The sequence below is a fragment of the Lissotriton helveticus genome, chromosome 8 (genome assembly GCF_964261635.1).
Source record: "Lissotriton helveticus chromosome 8, aLisHel1.1, whole genome shotgun sequence".
NCBI classification, from domain to species: domain Eukaryota; kingdom Metazoa; phylum Chordata; class Amphibia; order Caudata; family Salamandridae; genus Lissotriton; species Lissotriton helveticus.
In genome coordinates, this window is record NC_136069.1 from 1,727,802,618 (window position 1) to 1,727,822,355 (window position 19,738).

Consider the following 19,738-nt stretch of genomic DNA (forward strand, 5'->3'; position numbering starts at 1 on the left):
GGGGAGAGTGTTAAACAAATGATTTTTGAATGTTGTGACAGGTTGAGTTCAGCCAGTTACTTCTCGAATTTTAGGGGATTTGGTTCGGTAAGTCTAGGTCTAGCAAGCATGTAAAATAGAGTGTTAAAGTCTTTTTCAGAAATTCAGTATCAACTGTACAGAGTTCGACAAAGAAAGTACTGACATTGTAAAATCCAACATGTTGGATACATACTACCTAAGAAGAGGTGTACATCTAGAACATATGTGCTTATCTGAAGTTCTTCTGGATATGATGGTTGTTTAGTGAGACATGCTAAAGGAAACTTAATAAACAACAGAAAACTTAGTTGCCAAACATCAGATGAAAGAGAATTTTTCTATTTGGCACTTCTTCAACTGTTCAAGCCTTGGCGTGCTGAATTGGAATTACTTGGAGGCTATTACGGCTATGAAGATGCATTTAATGTTGTGAAATATAGTATTGAGTGTTTAGCCTTCCAAAATTATATGCAAATGTTAACTGATGAGAGTCAGCAAGAAGCAACATTTGCAGCAGAGGTAGCTAAGGACCGTTCACAAAACATTCAAAGTTCTGAACTACTCAGTCAAGATCCTCTTGGACCACCTATTATTAAAAATGAAGCTGCAATAGCTGTGAATGAGGTGGAAAGTGCAATGGAACAGGTTTGACAAGAAAGTACACACCTGGAGCAGTTACTTGCACAACTGAATAACAAACAGATGGACATTTATATGGAAGTAAAAGAGAAAGTAGAACATGGATTTCTCCATGAGGAGAAAGAATGCAACTGTTCATCTTTTAAACCAATTTTATCATATAACAGTGGTAGCGGAGTTGTGCTCCAAATAGTCAAAGTTTGCCACCTTGATAAGCAGTCCAAGACCATTCTTCGTGATGCCTGGAAGAGATCTCTACAAGGAATATCCCATCCCCAATCCAGGACCATACAGCACATTTGCATTCTGCCATATAAAGCCCCGATGAAGTTCCAAAAGCTTGTGTTTTGGAGGAATGAAACATGTTGGCTCTTTTGATGAGCATGTATTGATGTCAAAATATAGGAAGAAATTACAGGAATCACAACTGACTAAATGTGCTTTGTTCGGTGCACCTCCTTGTGTTAAATTTGCTTTACAAATCTGTAAACAGTGGCACCAAAGGGTGACAGGTAGTGGAGTACTGTGCACGACCATTCTTAATAAGACAGCAGCGATAGAGTGAGGTGCTATCTACTAGGGGCCAGATGTAGGTGGCCAATTACCGGTCGGTAACGGCCGAATTTGGCCGTTACCGACCGGTAATTGGATTTTGAGATGTAGGGCCAGTCATTTTACAGAATCGGTAAATTTACCGATCGGTAAATTTACCGATTCTGTAAAATACCGAATCGGTATTTTTACCGATTCGGTAAATTTGATATGTAGGTGGGACTCTTCTGAGTCCCACAAGCCTTACCGAATCGGTATTTTACCATCAAATTCAATTTGATGGTAAAATACCGATTCCGGTGTGCATGCACATGTGTGCATGCACACCTGTGCCATATGACAGGCAGACCTGCCCTTAGGGCATGTATGCCTGCCTCATGGCACCCGACCCTGTTTTGGGGGTGCTAGAGGGTGTCAAAGTGACACCCCCTGCACCCTAGTGAAAATCGGTATTTACCGATTCGGTAAATACCGAATCGGTAATGCCCATTCATTCCTATGGGCTTCAAAGCCCATAGGAATGAATGGGCATTACCGGTCGGTATTTACCGAATCGGTAAATACCGAATATTACCGATTCGGTAAATGCACATCTGGATTTACCTACATCTCCCTCCTTCTATTTTACCGATTCATAAATACCGAATTGGTAAAATTCGGTATTTATGAGTCTGTAAAATAGATTTACCTACATCTGGTCCCTGGTCCGTTACCTTGCATCGTCTTTAGCTTATGATCTTGTGGAGGTGGACTGGCACTTTAGTTCAATTTAGACAGGCAACCAAATGTGATGAATGTTTTAATGCTGCCTTCCTAATAACTGATTCAAGAGTTGATTTTAAATTAGAATGTTCTGTGGATGTAAGTGGTAAGAAAAATGTGGACAATAAAATAGACCATCTAGTTTGACTCCACAACTTGACTTTTCAGACTTGAGGAGTCATGGCAAATGCTGGTTGGCCACGGCTCTGACAGTGGTGAAGGTAAAAATATTGCACCATTGGAAATCCGTTTTGCCACCGTCTCATAACACATGGCTCGCTGACATACACAACATGGCCTCTTATGAATGGCTTATGTATAAGCTTAATGATCAATTGCAGAAGTTTGAGGAGGTCTGGGGCCCCTTCCTCCGTGGTAAGCTGTGGGCATCACCATTACTTAGTTGGGTCTTGCACCTGTCCCTTGGCTGCACTATGTTGGGACGAGGCTTCAAGGGGGACGGTCTGGGGTTCCGACATCACAATGTAGCAGTCCCCTTCCCTTCACTCTTTGATTCACCAATTTATGGTTGTAGTATAGGTTGTGAGTAATGTTTTAAGTTCTCACTGTCTTTTTTAGATGTTTTCAACTTGTAATGTCTTGGGCCTGCATGATCTATCATATCTGTGTCACTGGTGTATGATGTTTGAATATGAAAATTGTGTGCAACTTTAATAAAGAATTGAGATAACAAATAGTCAGTGTGAACTCTAACCTTGCCCTGGTGTGTGGCACGCCCTTGTGCTACCACTAGTGCCACTTTTGTGCGAACTGAAGGTGGTGGTGTGCAGGAGTAAAATGGCAAGGTGTAGTACTAACCTGCAGATATTTGAACATCTGTCACAATTCTCTCTGGCCTTGAGAAGGGCATAGGGAGGGCAGCCAGCTCTGCAACCGCTGCCATCATGCGATCCCACAAGGACATCAGGGCGTTGGGCTTCTCCACCACTTGAGCGAACTCCGTAGGGACGGTGAGGATGATATTGTCAGTCGCAAACTCTGCCCAAGGGGCAGGGTAGTGTCGGATGGTATCCAGCCAGGCAGAATCAGTGGTTTCTCCTGTAGTAGAATCAAAGATAAAGTTAATGTACTTATTATCCAATCAGAACACCAGAACAAGCCAGCACTTAGGCATAAATATGAGTTACTCTCTATATACCCTATTAACTAAACCTCTGAGCTGGTTATTCACAAGGAAACGTAGTAGTGGTCATTTTTTCAGAACAAAATCTCCTTATTTTCAATTATCTCTGCATCAATTTTAAATTATTGAGACTTAAGGTACTTACTTAGAGTTTTGTCCATGAGATACTCCAACAAAACATGATGGATATCCTGTATGCCATGTTACAAGTGGCATAGGCTACTATACACTTTGCAGACAGGACACCAGCCACATTTGTGCAGAGTATCACATCTGGTAAACTCTAAGGCAGAAAGTTCTCACGGTAAAAAGAATCTTCTCCTTCAGAAACAAGATCAGTGAAACAAGTAGCCCCAGCCTCCTTTTCTCAAACCATTAGGTTCTGTTCTAACCTTACCAAACAACCTAAGATTCCAAGCTTGAAAGTCCAGGCAGCAACAATCGCAGCATTCTTCACAATAGAAATAAAGACAATGCACAAATATTTTAATCACAGTCTTTGTCGACCCCGTATTTTGGAAATATGAGCCGACCATTTTGAAAATATCAGTGACGTAATGGTCATCTTTTTTAACCTCTTTAAATTGAAGAGCTCCATAGGATTACTATTACCACAAACCCATCAAGGTATAGAGAAGAAGGTTTGCTAGAATGCTTAATCAAAACCTGAGCTGGGCATATTCTACCATACTCCTCAAAGTTGTAACACCTCATCAGTGAAAGGGATCTTACTGGATGAACAGTCATGCTGCTACTCAAGATGCCAAACTTAGATTCTGCTGTTTTCTGGCAACATTATTTAGAAAATGGTAACCTCCAAACCCACTATGCATAGAACCAGGAACAAACTCCAAAATAAACTTCATTACGGATTCCGGATGAAACATACAGAAATGATCCACCCTCCATACCATAAAGAATATCCTTAAACTCATGGATGAAAGGTGAACCCTGCCTAATTGCAATTTGAGACCTGTGGGCTGCATTGAAGACTGTAAACAATATAACCTTACTGAACATTCTCTAGGTCATAATGGGGCTAGGAGGATCAGTCCTCGATTAGTTCCAGATATTTCAGTCTGCTTGAACACAACTCCATATTCTCAACCTCTGTGATTTGTCAACTTACTTCTTAAACTCTTGTGTACCACCAGGACCCCTCTTCTAACTCAACCAATTTGAATGTTACTTGGAACCCTTTTCAGAAAAGACTCAAGATGAAAATAATACATTCCACTGATATGCTGACATGAATTAGCAGTACCTCTGAAAGATTGAACTCTGCAATGACTGAGTTCATTCTTCTTCTTTCTTAAAATCCCCACCCACCTGTGCAAGAATATATCAGCCTGCTTCTGAATCACATTGAATCTGGTAGCCAGATCTCTAGTGTTTTCCATTGACAACTCCATACATTGCATTGTTCATATTAATAATCTAAAACAACCACCCCATCCCAACTACATATCCTAGGGAAAACATCCACCGTCCATAGGACTTCAGACCTTTGGTGTGGGCTCTAAAGCTCACATATAGACAGTGGTAATGACAATTTGGCAAGCCACTCTTAACCCACAATTGCACCCTCAAAGCCAACCAACATGCAGCAGTCCCTCCTTGTACTAAACATTAAGTGACCAGCCCACATAACGGTAATGCTCTAATAGCTGCTCAATGTAACAGTGTCTACGCCCTATGCACAATACTCACCATGCTTGTAGAAGGGTGCTCGCACTGCCTTTTTTACGGTGACCGGCAATTTTCCAAGCTGGCATCCGGCTGGCACCAGGATATAGATGAGGCCGCCCCACAGGTTGGAGATGGTCATCTTCTCGCGCTTAACCTCGAAGACCTTGATGACTACCGGCGGGCGAAAGAGCTCCTCTTTACCACAGAGGTTATCCGATTGGCATCCAATCTGCACCTGTGGGGTCAGGTACATGCAGTCAGCAGGTGAAAAGGAGGCACGGCTATACTTTCCATCAATCATCAGGAGTGGGGACCATTGGACCACATTATTTCTTCAAGGACCACTCTATGAAAAAGTTCTGTCCTTGTGTGGGAATCACATGTGGTTACAATTGACATCAATCAATGCTGGTGGGGACCAATGGATCACAGACATAACAGGCAGCATGAAAAGGATGCACACATTGGGTGAGGAGAATCAGTCACTGTGTGAATGGGTCAAGCTCCTTTTTCACATGAACAGTCATGAGTATGGGTCTCAGACCGCACACAGAGATTGTTTGTGTGCAGGAAGGGACACATTCCCTGCAAAACAGGCACCCTTGCACTATGATGCAATGGCGTCTACATTGGTGCCAGGCAGTTAAATTAGTGCCAGTGCAGGGGGAAAGTCAGGGCTGCACCCTATTGTTGTAAATACAGTGTACAATCTCAAATGATGCCCTGCGTTTCCCCCCTGCGCTGGTGCTAATTTCAGCTGCCATGGAAGGTGTCCATTTCTTCACATAAACAATCTTAAATTGTGATTTGTAACTTCTATGTGTGCTGTTTTGTGCAGCACACATAGATGTTGCAACTCGGCCTTTTCAAAATGATTGTTTATGTGCAGGAAAGGACACCTTCCCGCACATGAACAATCATGCACGGTGTTTTTGCTGTTTCTATGAGTGCTGCACAATGCAGCACACATAGAAACAGCAAAAACAAGGAGAAATAAAACATTTCTCTTCATTTTGGCAGATTAAGACCAAGTTTTCCCTGGTCTTAATTTTGGCGCTGCGCCATATATATGCCACCCTTGTAAAAAGGGGGCAGCGTCAAAATCAATGGGTGTTCTGGTGGAACGCCCACTGCAACACCCATTGCCCAACCCTTTAAATGCTGTGTAGCATGAAATGGTGCCTTATTTACAAGTGTCAGATAGATACTTAAAATAAAATAAGATAAGTGGCTTAACGCTGCCTTGAGAACAAGGCGCAGCCCCTATCGCCACCACAACGTCAAGAAAGGTGACGCTGTGGTGGTGGTAAGGGCTTGTAAATATGCCACCTGAGTTGTCTGCAAGGAGTGGGCTATGTTCTTCACAGATCTCACGGCTGAGTTGGCATCAAATGGCAGCTCTTCCCATGACAAGCAGTGTCTTACCTTCAGCTTTGCTCCGATGGCTGATGATGGGAGCTCAATGGATGCTTTCTGCTTTGGATAGAGATAAAGGCCAGTGCTTCTCCAAGCGTCGGGTCCTGCAAGAGGTCACACATGGTTAAAAGGTAAATCATGAGGAAATGGCTAAAGCACCCCAAGAGCTGAGCGCTAAATCGACTGAAGATTGTGGTGAAGAAACTCACATAGTTGAGTCTAAAAAGTACTTACTGCAAAAGTGAATAATCTATGAGTCACTTATTTGACCTATAAGAGGTTCCTCCAGCACCTGGCGGAATGTTCCTTAATCCAGGGCAGGATGTACATATATACGGTATCACAGATGTTTCTCATATCAATCACATTGACCGAGTGGTTCACCAACAACAGATACTCCACTACCATATACTCACCTGGGCCCATATACTCACAGTAGTTAAACCACTGGGGGGTGGTGAAGTTTAATAAAATTCCACAAACTGTTTAGGATTAGTCTATTCAATAAATGTGTTCATTTTTCAAACTAACCCTTCACAGATCAACGAGTTCTTTCCTCTGGTCGATGGACCATTAGTTGAACTAGTTGATGGTGATAATTACCATAAACTAACTTTTTTATACTTTAAGTAAATCACCACAGACTCGAGAAAGTTTTAAATCTTCATCTAAAATTCTAGATGCATGTGAACAATCTCAATACAGTGCAGTCACCATCATTCATAGGAGAGAAAATTCAATTAATAATCGCAATACATTTATCTCTGACTCACGCAATAATTGATGCCGGGAAGAGAGAGGACAGAGAGAAAAGATCAAGAGCAATAGCAAATAACAGACATTTATAATTGCCAAAGATTTATTTAAAGTGTTTTATTTAGCGCTGGCGAGACCCGAAGGTATCAGAGCATTTTACATAAGGTTCCATATAGTTGCAAACATACATCAGTTACAAGCTACCAAAAATACCAGTAAAAACTTTTAAGGAGCATGGAAGAAAAGGAAAATGGACTGAGGAAGGGAAAGGGAGTAGGGGAAAAAGGTAGGGTATCGATACGATGGAGAGACGAAGGGAATGTCTACCCAAGGTCCAGCTGGGTAGGTGATGTCTGGGAGGGAATCCGCAGCCCATCTCCTCTTCAGGTATCAGGTAGCTCCAACGGGCATTGGTCAAATAGCTAGGTCTCAACAGAAAAACATAAGGGGGTAGGGTGAATGGGAAGGAGGGGAATACGACAGAGAGACAAAGCAAAGTCTGCCCAAAGTCCGGCTGGGTAGGTGACGGCCGAGGGGGAATCCACAGCCCATCTCCTCTTCAGCTAACAGGTAGCTATACCTGGCTTTGGTCAAATAGCAGGGTCTCCACAGTCGAGGGAAAGTTAAAAAAGTACATGTCCTGGAGGGAGAAAGAGGATCACGGACAGGTGAAGGATGTGATTAAGTTCAGGTCGATGACCAGTTCGATTGTCCAGGAGTGATCAAGCATCGTGGAGCGACCAACTGAGGTGGCCATCATCAGCCCTAGAACAGCTGGTCCTGACTTGTGAGAGAAACACTGCCTCTCAAAAGGTTTTTTTGGAAAGTGGGAGGCAAGCAGTTCACAAATAACTCTGGTTAAGTATGCTTACTCAATGTCACATAAAAAACTGTACGATTAGGGAAGCTTTTTAGCAATTTCCTTCATATATGAAGATTTTTTACCAAATCCACTGTCGTTTGCTGTAACATTCCAAACGTTTGACTATGCCATGATTTAGGTAAGCAGTACAAAAGGGGGTGGTGATGGACGGAGCATCTGAACCAATCAAACACTCACACCCAGTCAACAGATCTGGGTTTAATCCATTACCCGTTCTTTAGCCCACTCTGCCACCCGGGTTCAGACATGGCCATATGCAAATCAGTCTGACCCTGTGCCTCATGGGAACAGTCCAGCCCGAACTGCCAAGCCATGCCTTCCCTGGACCAGAAACAAGCTTCCGAGTACCGGTTTCTGGTATTTCAGCTGTCTTCAGCCCGGCTTGCTTGAATCCAGTGGCAAAGTGAGCAAGGGACTCACATTTAAGCATACCCTGCCCCACTTATGGTGGCCAAAAGCGGTACAAAAGGGGGTGGTGATGGACGGAGCATCTGAACCAATCAAACACTCACACCCAGTCAACAGATCTGGGTTTAATCCATCACCATTCTTTAGCCCACTCTAACTTTGGAACGGTTGCATGGAAACATGTTGTGTTTGGTGTCAAACACTTTGGAATCCTACCCCCCCCCCACCAGTTCTGGCGTCTGGGGTAGAATTCCACCCTTCTAGAGGGAGAGACATGGACACACTGGTCTGACCAGTAATAGTTTAGAAGAACCTTAGCATCACAAAATGGAGGCTGCAGCCACAGAAACGGGTCTGACCTCCTGCTGCTGTACGAAACTCCGACAGGGGAGGCCTGGACAAAAGGTTTCCTGTCACAGGGAGGTGTAACCACCTCCACAGACAGGCTTTAGTGTACTGAGGCTGGGTGGGTGCATTCAGAGAATGCTTTTCAGACAGTGCTGGGGCACACTTGGTGTCCCTGAGCATATCCCAGTTCAAACCAGTTGCAGGGGCACTCAGCCCCTGCTCTGGCGCAAAACTGGACAAAGGGAAAGGGGTGTAACCACCCCTCTCCCCAGATCCTCCCATAGGTGGGTCCCCAGAGTTTGTCCAACCCCCTATCTTAGTATAAGTATAGGACCCCAGTGCTTAGGGCTTCAGATTACACCTGGACAAAACTCTGCAACATATATCCTGGAACTTCGACATTCTATTAGACTAGAAGACGGAAGAATCTCCCTTGGGGTCAAGGAGTGACTCCCCTGTTCAAACAGGCACCAAGAAGCATCTTGCTGGTCTGCATTTCCGAGGCTTGCGTCGGACCCTGAAGTATTTGCGACTCAGGACATGGACTTCCAGACTTCTCAGAGGCCGACATGAGATCCCAGCAAAGCTGAGACCCTCAGCCCTCACGAGTGACGTGGGACCCGAACTCCTGGACACCGTGCACATTTGCAAGTGCATTGACTTTCCAAGCCATCTGCACCGAAGATTGTGGGCCTACACTCCATGAGTCTTCTGTGAACCTGCTTCTAGCATTTCTGCTTGAGGCCCCTTCATGATCCCTGGTCCGTCGGCTGGTGGTAGGTAACTCTTCTTTCCTTTGGGCTTCCCTGGTTGCTCCAGACGTGCCCTGACTCTCTACCAAGAGGTGAGTCCCTCAGACCTTGCTGGTCTGCACCAAAGCTAATCTTTGCTTTCTGCGTGAGTTGCTGTTGCCAAGGGTTGTTTAGTCCCATCCAGAATCAGACACCGCAGCATTCGACATCCTTCGTGGAGCAGCTCGAATCCAGCACCTGGTCATCGTCGACGCCTCCCGTTCCTCGTGGCTGAAGAGTCAAGCTTCACCTCCTTCACATGAAATCACCCGACATCGGTGGGCATCCGCTCATCGCCTTCCTGGTCACTGGCTAGTTACCCAGACCCATTCCCCTCTGCTTTCAGGTTCTTCTCATCTCCGATCCACCCTTGGATCCACCTGGACTCTTTCCACTTGGATGCCAGCACCACTTTCTTTAAAATTCCAACCGCGACTTTCCCCATAGAAGTTAATGGTGATCCGCGGCTGTGTTTAGACAATACACATGTCCCCCTGTGTCACTACCTTGGTTGGTTCCTGGTGGCCCCAGCAGTTCTAAAGGCTCTAGGCCTTATATCTATGTCAGTCATGGTTCTTATACCACTTACTTAATTTATGGTTTGGTACGTCCCTATCTTGTAATTCCAGGAATTGCCAAAAGATATATAATATATACATGTAATATCCTTATGGTAATTCCTGGAATTACAAGAATAAACACAGCATAAAAATATTTATTTATGCACTAAGACGAAGCGTTTCGGCAAAAACATTTTTCGAGTTACATTATTGTGCCAAAATGCTTCTAGAAATAGACTTGATACTTCATAGACAGAGAAGATGTACTTTCACATATATCGATCGTGTCCAGTTTTTTAACCATCCTACAAAATTCATAATTGATTTTAGCATTGATGTTACTCATAATAAAATAGTGACAAAATATATAATATTGCACTGATCATAATACATTTCCATGTGAACAGTACACGTAATTTGTGTTCGATTTGATGGCAGTGCTTTTGGCATCTAGTCGCCAAGTACACGTGTAGAAACCGAGCCCCTTCTGCAATTCCTATCTCTCCTCATGAATGGATGGATTAGTTTATTGATTTATAAGCAAAAACACAGCTATGGTACAGCACGAGCCACTTCTATTACCTACAGTAAAAGCTGCAATGGGCAAATAAATCCTCAGAATGAAAAACAAATAATGTCACAAATGAATGAAGCAAGATTATCAGCAGTGAGGGGTCCAGAGTGGATCCCAAGAAAGGTGATGAAAAAGGACCTGGTAAACTTCAAATACACCTCTTTGCATCGTCTTATGATTCGGGGTGAATACCAAGCTCGTGGACGGGGAGCGTCACTGCCCTGATACGCAAAAAGGGAACGCGCTCCTTGCCTAATACCTGTCGCCAAACTGCCCTGCTGGACTCTTCGGGGACGATCTTTGCGTCCAGCCTCCTGGAGCATCTTGAAGAATGAGCATACTTGTCAGGGGTGATTCCAGGTGTCCAGGCGGTGTTTAGACTCCATCACTCAGTGATAGACAACATAGCAGGGGTTCAATCTCTCATTGATGAATATGTGGGGGCATATTTACAAGCCCCTTGCGCCACTGATGCGTCACTTTTTTTGACGCTCCGGTGATGCAGTGCGGTGCTCCATATTTACAAGGCTATATAATGTCACCTGCATGGCTTTACGTGGCCTTCCAAATAGGGCCCCTTTTCATGCAGCACTTTGCTTAACCCCTTCGACGCTCATGACGAGCTGGGCTCGTCATGGCGTAGCCTCCTCGCACGCTCATGACGAGCCCAGCTCGTCACGTAACATGCGTTTCCGCAAAACCCAGCGTACGGGCGGAATTCCGCCCGCACGCATGCGGTTAAAAGGGGCGTGCCATGGGTGTTGCGGTGGGTGTTCCCACACAGCACCCGTGGATTCTGCTGCATTCCAGATTTAGACTTAGAAAGAGGAAAACAGCTCACAAGATGGTTTTTGTGCAGGAAGGTGTCCCTTCCTGCAGAAAAGCAATCTCTCCTAAAACGCAGTCACCCTTGCATCATGGTGCAAGAGTGCCTTTATTAATGCACAACAGTTAATTGTGCGCCCGCGCAGGGGAAAGCACAGGGATGCAACATATTGTTGTAAATATGACGCATCCCTGTGCTTTGAAAATTACGCAGCAGGGTTTAGCCAGATGGCTTGTGGTGCCGCACAGCATCACTTTCTTGAAAATATGCCCCCTGGTCTCTAAGTGTCAGATTCTATACTCTGTATTTGTTGACTTTCCAACTACATCCTTTGGAGGAAATGGTTTGCCTGGGTATACCTCCCAATCTACTAAGATTAGATGTAACATTAACAAATTCCGACACAGAATGGCCTGAAACAGGGCTGTGTTCTAGCCCTTCTTTTGTTTTCAATGTATTTATGTGACATTTCCTTTCACTTTCATAATCTCAAGAATTTCCCTCCTCATGAAGTGCAACAAATTCTGCCTGTTTTGTTATACGCTGATGATGTCAACTTTGATCTTACGCTGACTTTGTGACTTCGATGCTCTTTTTAAGTATGCAAGAGACAAGCATCTGACGGTAAATATAACTGGAGCCAAGGTAGTGACGTGTAGAGGTATGAGGCAGTGTTGCCCTTTCAAATGGAACTTGGGCGGAAGTCGTATAGAGGGGGTAAAAACATACGTCTATCTTGGAAGGGTCTTTGCTCGGTCTTGGGAAAAATGGTCCCGTCTATCATATAGCGCCAGGATACCCGTAGAGTGACAGCAAGCGCTATATAAGTATTAAAATCAATCAATCAATCATATACAGCCTCCAAGGCATTGGCCCATTAAAAATATGTTATATTGTCTCAGGCATGCACCATTTTAATCTCTTCTAGTGTGCTGTAGTTCAAAGATTCCATCCACTCTTCCCTGTGCTCGTGAGTACACCCCTCCATCACTGGCCCCGCGTGAACCAATGGGAAGGCAGGTTACTTCCGAATGCAACTTCTTTACGTTAAGAAGTTCCTGTCCGGGGGCTGCTGCTGGAATCCGCCCTTACAATGACCTTTTTTTTACAGATACCATGAAGCTGTTTTTAAAAATAAAATATGCTCTTATCAGACTCAGGGGCATTTGTATAAGCCCTTTTCCCGTTCGCAAATGGGCCGATTCTCAGAATTGGCCCGTTTGCGAATGGGAAAAGGCCTATTGGGATGTGATTTTCTATTTTGCGTTTACATTTAAGGAATCGCAAATTGCGATTGCTTAAATGCGATGTAGAAAGCACTTAAGTTGCGCGAATTTGTCATTAGAAATCGCGATTTACCACCAACTGACAGTTGGTGGTAATTTGCGAAATCTTTGAAAAAAGTACTTTTTTGCTTTTTTTAAAGTGCCATGTGCCAAACATACATGTCCTTAGGGCGTGTATGTGCACCACATATGCACACATACATATTTCAGGGGTGCAACAGGATGTCCATTACACACCCTGGCACCCTTGAAATTGCATTCTCAAATTGCGATTCTCTAATTGCGAATCGCAAATTGAGATTGGCTTCCCATTCATTCCTATGGGCCTCCTGGCCCATAGGAATGAATGGAAAGGTATTCCTTAATTGCGATTCGCAATTTGCGAATCTCAAATAAGGAATTCCAAGGAATCGCAAAACATTTGTGAATTTTTTATTACATCCCATTTTGCGATTCTCAATTAGCGATTCTCTAAAAATCGCTATTTGAGAATCGCAATAACGGTATTTGATACATATGTCCCTAAGGGCTTAATGTACAACACGTTGCCAAATCGTTTACCAGTCGCAAAACGGTTAGCGACTGCAAAAATGTCATTTTCAAATGTATCAAATGCACTTGTTTGCTATTTTTCAGAACACACAAGTTACCGAATCAGTATTTTAGTGACACGAACAAATTGCCACCATCAGATGGTACCAGGTGCAACCTATATGAAGAGGCCCAAAATGCATCCGAATGTTCCACATGGCAGCACTGTATATAATCGCGAGGAGGATATGGATTCTTAAGCCCTGCAGAGAAGGGGGCGGAGACAGGAGCGGCTATTCAGAGTGAGGCCGACACTCTCTCTTCCAGCAAATAGAGGAGGACATTTGTGATCAGTACAGGCTATCTAGTTCGGTTATTTTAGACCTAATTGAAGAACTAACACCTCATCTTTAGAAACAATCTCACAAGCAGTGCCATTCCCACCCATGGGCAGGCAGTCTGCTCACTACATCTTTTAGCATCTGGGAGTTACCTTGGGGTCATTGCCGTTGCAGGTAGCATATCACGGAGGCGCCTTTTTAGTTTTTTTTATGATTTTCTAGATGCAATGGTAGAGAGAATGCATCACCATATTACTTTCCCCAGCACAGGAGCTGCAGGCAGCAACATTGAATTTTTACTGCATTTCCCAGTTTTCCAATGTAATTGTTGCTTTGATGGCATCCATTTTCCCTGGTCCTCCCTCATACAATGAGTATATATTTACAAATAGAAAAAAGCACCCATTCACTTAAAATACAGGTGGTTTGTGATGCTAGGCACATCATCACCAACCTTGTAGCCAAGTACCCTGGCAGTACACATGACTCTCTCATGTTCAGGCATAGCGGCATTCACTCCCTTTGTCTCAGAGAAGAGTTTAACACCTCGCGTGCTGGTGACGGAACCACTCCGTCACCAGCCACGGACGCGTTGTGCTGGTGACGGAGTGGTTTCGTCATGGCCCGGCCGCCGCGCCTGCGCTGCACTTATTTCACGCCTGCGCGGCACGTTCTATTGAGCGGGCGGGGCCGTGACAGAACCACTCCGTCACAAGCACAGTGCGCCCGAGGCTCATGACGGAGTGGTTCCGTCACGAGCATGGCGGCGGCGCGCGTACCCCCTAACGCCGCGGCGGAATTACCGCCACAGCCAAGGGGTTAAAGATGGCTATCTACTTGGTAAATATGGCCAATCTATATGACATGAATGTCAAAAATGTTAAAAATTGTATGTATAGTAACCACATTCCCACGTGTTTTGTAGACGACAGTGCATATGCCATGAGGTCACGGAAATTAACACCATATCTACATCCAGCGACTCGGAGGGGGGTTTGCTACAATGCAGCACAAACACGGACCCGCTCTGTAATTGAAAGGATATTTGGCCAACTGAAAAGAAGATGTTGTTGTCTTCACAAAGTGAGGGGGTCCTACAATATTCCCAAAGACAAGTTGCCAGATAATTGTTATAAGTGTAACTCTACATTATGTTGCAAAGTCTTGAGGACTGCCAGAGATAGGTTTGGACTCGATTCTGATGAAGCTGACCCACAAAACCCACCAGCACAGGCAGCACAAGAAGATACATTGGCAGCAGAAGGACGAGCCAGACACACGGCCGTTACAAACAATCACTTTTAAGGTATGTGAGTGATGCTGTGTGTTACATTTTGCATAAGGCTAAACAAGAAATGCAGTGTCAAAGTAAGTAACCCTCATTTCTCTGGTTGTAAAGGGAGCTGTTACATACTTTGCATTCCTCAGAATGTTCAAATGCAAGTACAGCATCAGTACACATTACTGAAAAAGCAAAACAAACAAAATACAATATGTTGTACACATTTAAGAGATATTACTGTTTGACCGACCGGGCACTGAACTTTGCTGCAGGAGTGTAGTGGAGCCTTCTGTATCAACAACACCACCTCGTGATCTACTGTGACGCGCATCCTTTGCGTCATTCACAGAGACACCATACTGGATAAGTCCTCATTTTCAGCATGCCCAGCTGCTCTGCTTTGTGCTATTTGAGGGGTCTGTACGCTTTCCACTGCATGCAACTGCATGGTTACCTACAGATGCTGACCTAGCCTAACCAAAGTGTCCATCTCTGAATCCCGGCTGCACTTCTTCTGGCACTTAAGACACATAGATTTCAAAACCAGCTGACGCAGTCAAAATCCTTAACATTTTTATTACTTGAGAAGACCATCCTGTACTTCACCTGAGCAAGGCACCTGCATGTCCTCTTAGGTGGAAACGTGCCATGTGATTGATACTCAACTTGTAGGTAGAGTTGCATACATATCGCGAAGCCTGCCACCATTGCTGATGCCTGGTGTATCCACTTGCTGATGATCGCAGTCATTTACAGACTATTTGTTTTTTGTAAACAGTTGTGACTACCCATTGGTGACTGTGTTGTGGCTCGCCGGGCATGTTTGTGCTCATCATCAGGATGTGAGCTGCATTGCCGTTGTGTTACCAGTTTTTACCAGAAATGTAAATGTCCCAGAGCTGAAAACAATGCTGCCCAACATGCTACCCAGACAGTTTCTTCTCTGGCATCATCTGTGCCAATTCTAGACTGGTCCCTGCTGCTGAGATCAGGGCTTCCCATCATGTGCTGGGATCTCCTCTGCAATATCCCCAGTGTAAACAAAGCCAAGTTTAGCTTTCACTATTGTGACTACATTCTAGGTCTAGGAGAATTGTTAATTATACAGGAGTAATTGGAGTAATTTCAGTAGTTACACATTACTGTTGTGATGCAGTTAACAACAGTACGCGATTACGACAGCTTCAATAATTAAGAGTAATTTGGGTCAAAAATCCTACTTCAGGAGCAAAGGAATCACAACAAATGTGTAAGTACGCATTACTCTTGTGATGCAAAGTTAACAAAATTACGTAACTATGCCGGGTTTAGTAATTAAGAGTAATTTGGGTCAAAAATCCTACTGCAGGAGCAAAGGAATCACAACGAATGTGTAAGTACGCATTACTCTTGTGATGCAAAGTTAACAAAATTACGTAACTATGCCGAGTTTAGTATTTAAGAGTAATTTGGGTTAAAAATCCTACTGCAGGAGCAATGGAATGACAACAAATGCGTAATTACGCATTGCTCTTGTGATGCGAAGTTAACGAAATTATGGGACTATGCCAGCTTTAGTAATTAAGGGTAATTTGCAGGAGCAAAGGAAAAGCCATCTATGGGAGAATGAGCAGCAGCTGGCTGCTACTGTTCGTGTCCTGTAGCATTTAGTTCTATTTTCTTAGCACAAAATACATTTTGTGCTACATGCTGGATTATGCTTCTCACACAATTTTGCAAAATTACGTAACTATGCCGGGTTCAGTAATTAAGAGTAATTTAGGTCGAAAATCCCACTGCAGGAGCAATGGAAAGACAACAAATGCGAATTACGCATTACTCTTGTGATGCGAAGTTAACGAAACTATGTGACTATGCCAGCTTCAGTAATTAAGAGTCATTTGCGGGAGCAAAGGAAAAGCCAATTATGGGAGAACGAGCAGCTGCTGGCTGCTACTCTTCGTGTCCTGTAGCATTTAGTTCTATTTTCTTAGCACAAAATACATTTTGTGCTACATGCTGGATTATGCTTCTCACACAATTTTGCAAAATTACGAGTAACTATGCAGTAATTATAAGTAATTACGCTAAAGAGAATTACGCCTGTTACGCCACCCCTACTGCATTTCCGAGATGTAGTAATCGTTGTCCAGTTGGTGGCCAGAATCATGAGAACCTCCAAAGAGCCAGAGCATCCAGGGCCTCAATGGAAACTGTATTTGCATGAAAAATATATATTTGCATAAAATCATAAAACCTTTATTTCCAGTGGCTGGGTGTGATTGCCTATTTTCCTATGAACTTTCAGACAAAACCAACCACCTAAAAAGTGAACAATGTCTATACGAACAAAATATCTGGATTTAGCCCTACCTTTATTGTTGGCATCTATGGACACGGTCAAATCAGATGCGTCGTACAAATCCGGCTGTTGGAAGAGCTCAGGCAGGTCAGGGTAATTCTCATAGAGAGATGTCGCCAACTCGATCAGTATGTACTTGTTGGATTTGTTTTGAATCTTATTTCTTTTGCTCACTTCTGGAATCCCAGTGCGGCACAGCAGATCCTTCAACATTTGGTGAATTGAGTGGACCGCTGCAGAGCCTTCTGCGGAGAGCTTCATCATTTCAGCACAGTCCTGCCCCATTTTTGTGATCCGAGATGCAGGAGAGGGCTCTGTATCCCACTTTCCGCTGCTCTCTTGCAGCAACTTGGAAAGAGCTCTGCGGAAGTGGTAGACCTTCGGTGCATCTTCAGGATCCATAGCGTTGTAGGTTTTAGCCGTGAGGGTTTGGCTCAGGATGGAGATTCCAAATGTATTCAGTATTTTATTGCCGGGATATTCTGCTACAGCGTGTTCATATGGATGCTTGTAGGCCCACCACCAGGCATGGCCTCCAATGAGCAAGCCCCCTCCTTCAGCCACAAACTCTTGGATTTTCTGTGCCTCGCTATCACTGTACGACGTGCAGCAGTAGACGCTGAGATTTGGGGTTAGGACCGAATATTCACTTGCCACATTGTTTGCCTTGAGAAGTTCCTGGAGCCCCTTCAGACCACTCATCATGCCAATCTTCCCTTTTCTCCCTGCAGCCAGCCAAGAGATTGCGTTGAGGAGGAAGGGCTTCAGAGGAGCTGTGTTTATATGGTTCTCATGGCCAGCCACGACAACCCTTCCTTTCCCATAGTGTGCCGCAGCTAGAATTGACCGATGAGAATCATCAAGTCCAACGGGGAAGGCCAGTTGCCCATGGACCATGAGATGGGAGGCTGTCCCTCCATTATTAATGTTCAGGTCTGAGACACCAGTTAGAAGATGCCTCATATCCTTGATGATGTCAATCCCATGTCTGAAAAACAAGAACACAATCATGTCAGCATGTGCACTGTGGAAAACACAACACAATCATGACAGCCTTTGCATTGTGGCAAACAGCAATACAACCATCCCAGTATGTACACTTTGGTAAAAAAAGAACACATTCATTCCAGAGTGTGCCCTGTGGGAAACAAAAACACAGCCATCTCAGGATGTGCACTGTGGGAAACAACAACACAATCCTCTTATCATGTGCACTGTGGGAAACAGCAATGCAACTATCTCAGTATGTGCACTGTGGAAATTAACAACACAACCATGTCAGCATGTGCACTGTGGAATTTAACAACACAATCATCTCAGCATGTGCAGTGTGGGAAACCCAAAACAGCGATTCCAGAGTGTACACTGTGGGAAACAACAACACAATACCTCCAGAGTGTACACTATGGGAAACAACAACACAATCATCTCAGCATGTGCAGTGTGAGAAACCCAAGACAGCAATTCCAGAGTGTACACTGTGGGAAACAACAACACAATCCTTCCAGAGTGTACACTGTGGGAAACAACAACACAATCATATCAGCATGTGCAGTGTGGGAAACCCAAGACAGCAATTCCAGAGTGTACACTGTGGGAAACAACAACACAATCCTTCCAGAGTGTACACTGTGGGAAACAACAACACAATCATCTCAGCATGTGCAGTGTGAGAAACCCAAATCAGTCATTCCAGAGTGTACACTGTGGGAAACAACAACACAATCCTTCCAGAGTGTACACTATGGGAAACAACAACACAATCCTTCCAGAGTGTACACTGTGGGAAACAACAACACAATCAGTCTTGTCCTTTTCTGAAATGTGCAATGATTATGACACGCTATGCACATTTTGCCCCTTGGTTGGAACTACGTTGCTATATACTCACCTTTGTGAGACCTTTCCGGTGATATACTTCTGTGTCGTCCAACACCAAAATTTTAAGTGTCTTTGTCGATCTGAAACTTTGGTTTTGTTTCCCTTTTGAGCTCTTTATCTTTTTCATAACAGGTTCCTTGTTAGACGCACCTAGATATTACCTTTGTTCACTGTGTCACACGAACGGCCCTTTTGTCTTCTTTTAGGATTCAACGTCTTCAAGGACACATCATACGTTCTGTATATTTCACTTTTGATGCCCACTACCACATTGTCTATTGGAGTATTACAATTGTTTTGTTTATGCCTTAGGATTTTGTCTTCTCTTAGGAACACTAGAGAATTTTGATTTTATTATCTCCGTCCGGACATTTATGTGACCTATTACAATGTACCACTGATGGACTTGGCCTTTCCCCTGAAATTTTTCGCTTTTTGCCCCCCTAATTTGGGATGTCTCCCCCATGAGTATAAACCTGTATAGGCCATGTGTGGTGTGAGACACCTTGTTAATATGGAATATCATGTAATGGTGTGAGCACATGTAAATTTCCCCCATTGTGTAAAATGTACCCTGGTGAAATGCTGTGTTTTTAAAATGGATGCCCAGGCTATGTGTGTGCCACCTGACTGCAGGAGGTTAGCAGTCTAGTGGTTAGGTACCCAGTCACCCCTAGATTTTGGAGGGAAGCCTGGCACCCAGGGTG

General features: G+C 44.1%; 1 protein-coding gene across 1 annotated transcript in view; it reads right to left on the bottom strand.

Annotated features, from left to right (window-relative positions):
• Positions 1 to 19,738, bottom strand: part of LOC144773662 (TRPM8 channel-associated factor homolog) — a 63,777-nt gene that overhangs the window by 36,274 nt on the left and 7,765 nt on the right. The window contains exons 2-5 of the mRNA XM_078658810.1: positions 17,162 to 18,138; positions 6,233 to 6,327; positions 4,829 to 5,042; positions 2,794 to 3,033 (exon numbers count right to left, since the gene is read on the bottom strand). Of these exons, the coding sequence (XP_078514936.1) occupies positions 2,794 to 3,033; positions 4,829 to 5,042; positions 6,233 to 6,327; positions 17,162 to 18,138 (1,526 nt within the window). The remainder of the gene's footprint in view (positions 1 to 2,793; positions 3,034 to 4,828; positions 5,043 to 6,232; positions 6,328 to 17,161; positions 18,139 to 19,738) is intronic.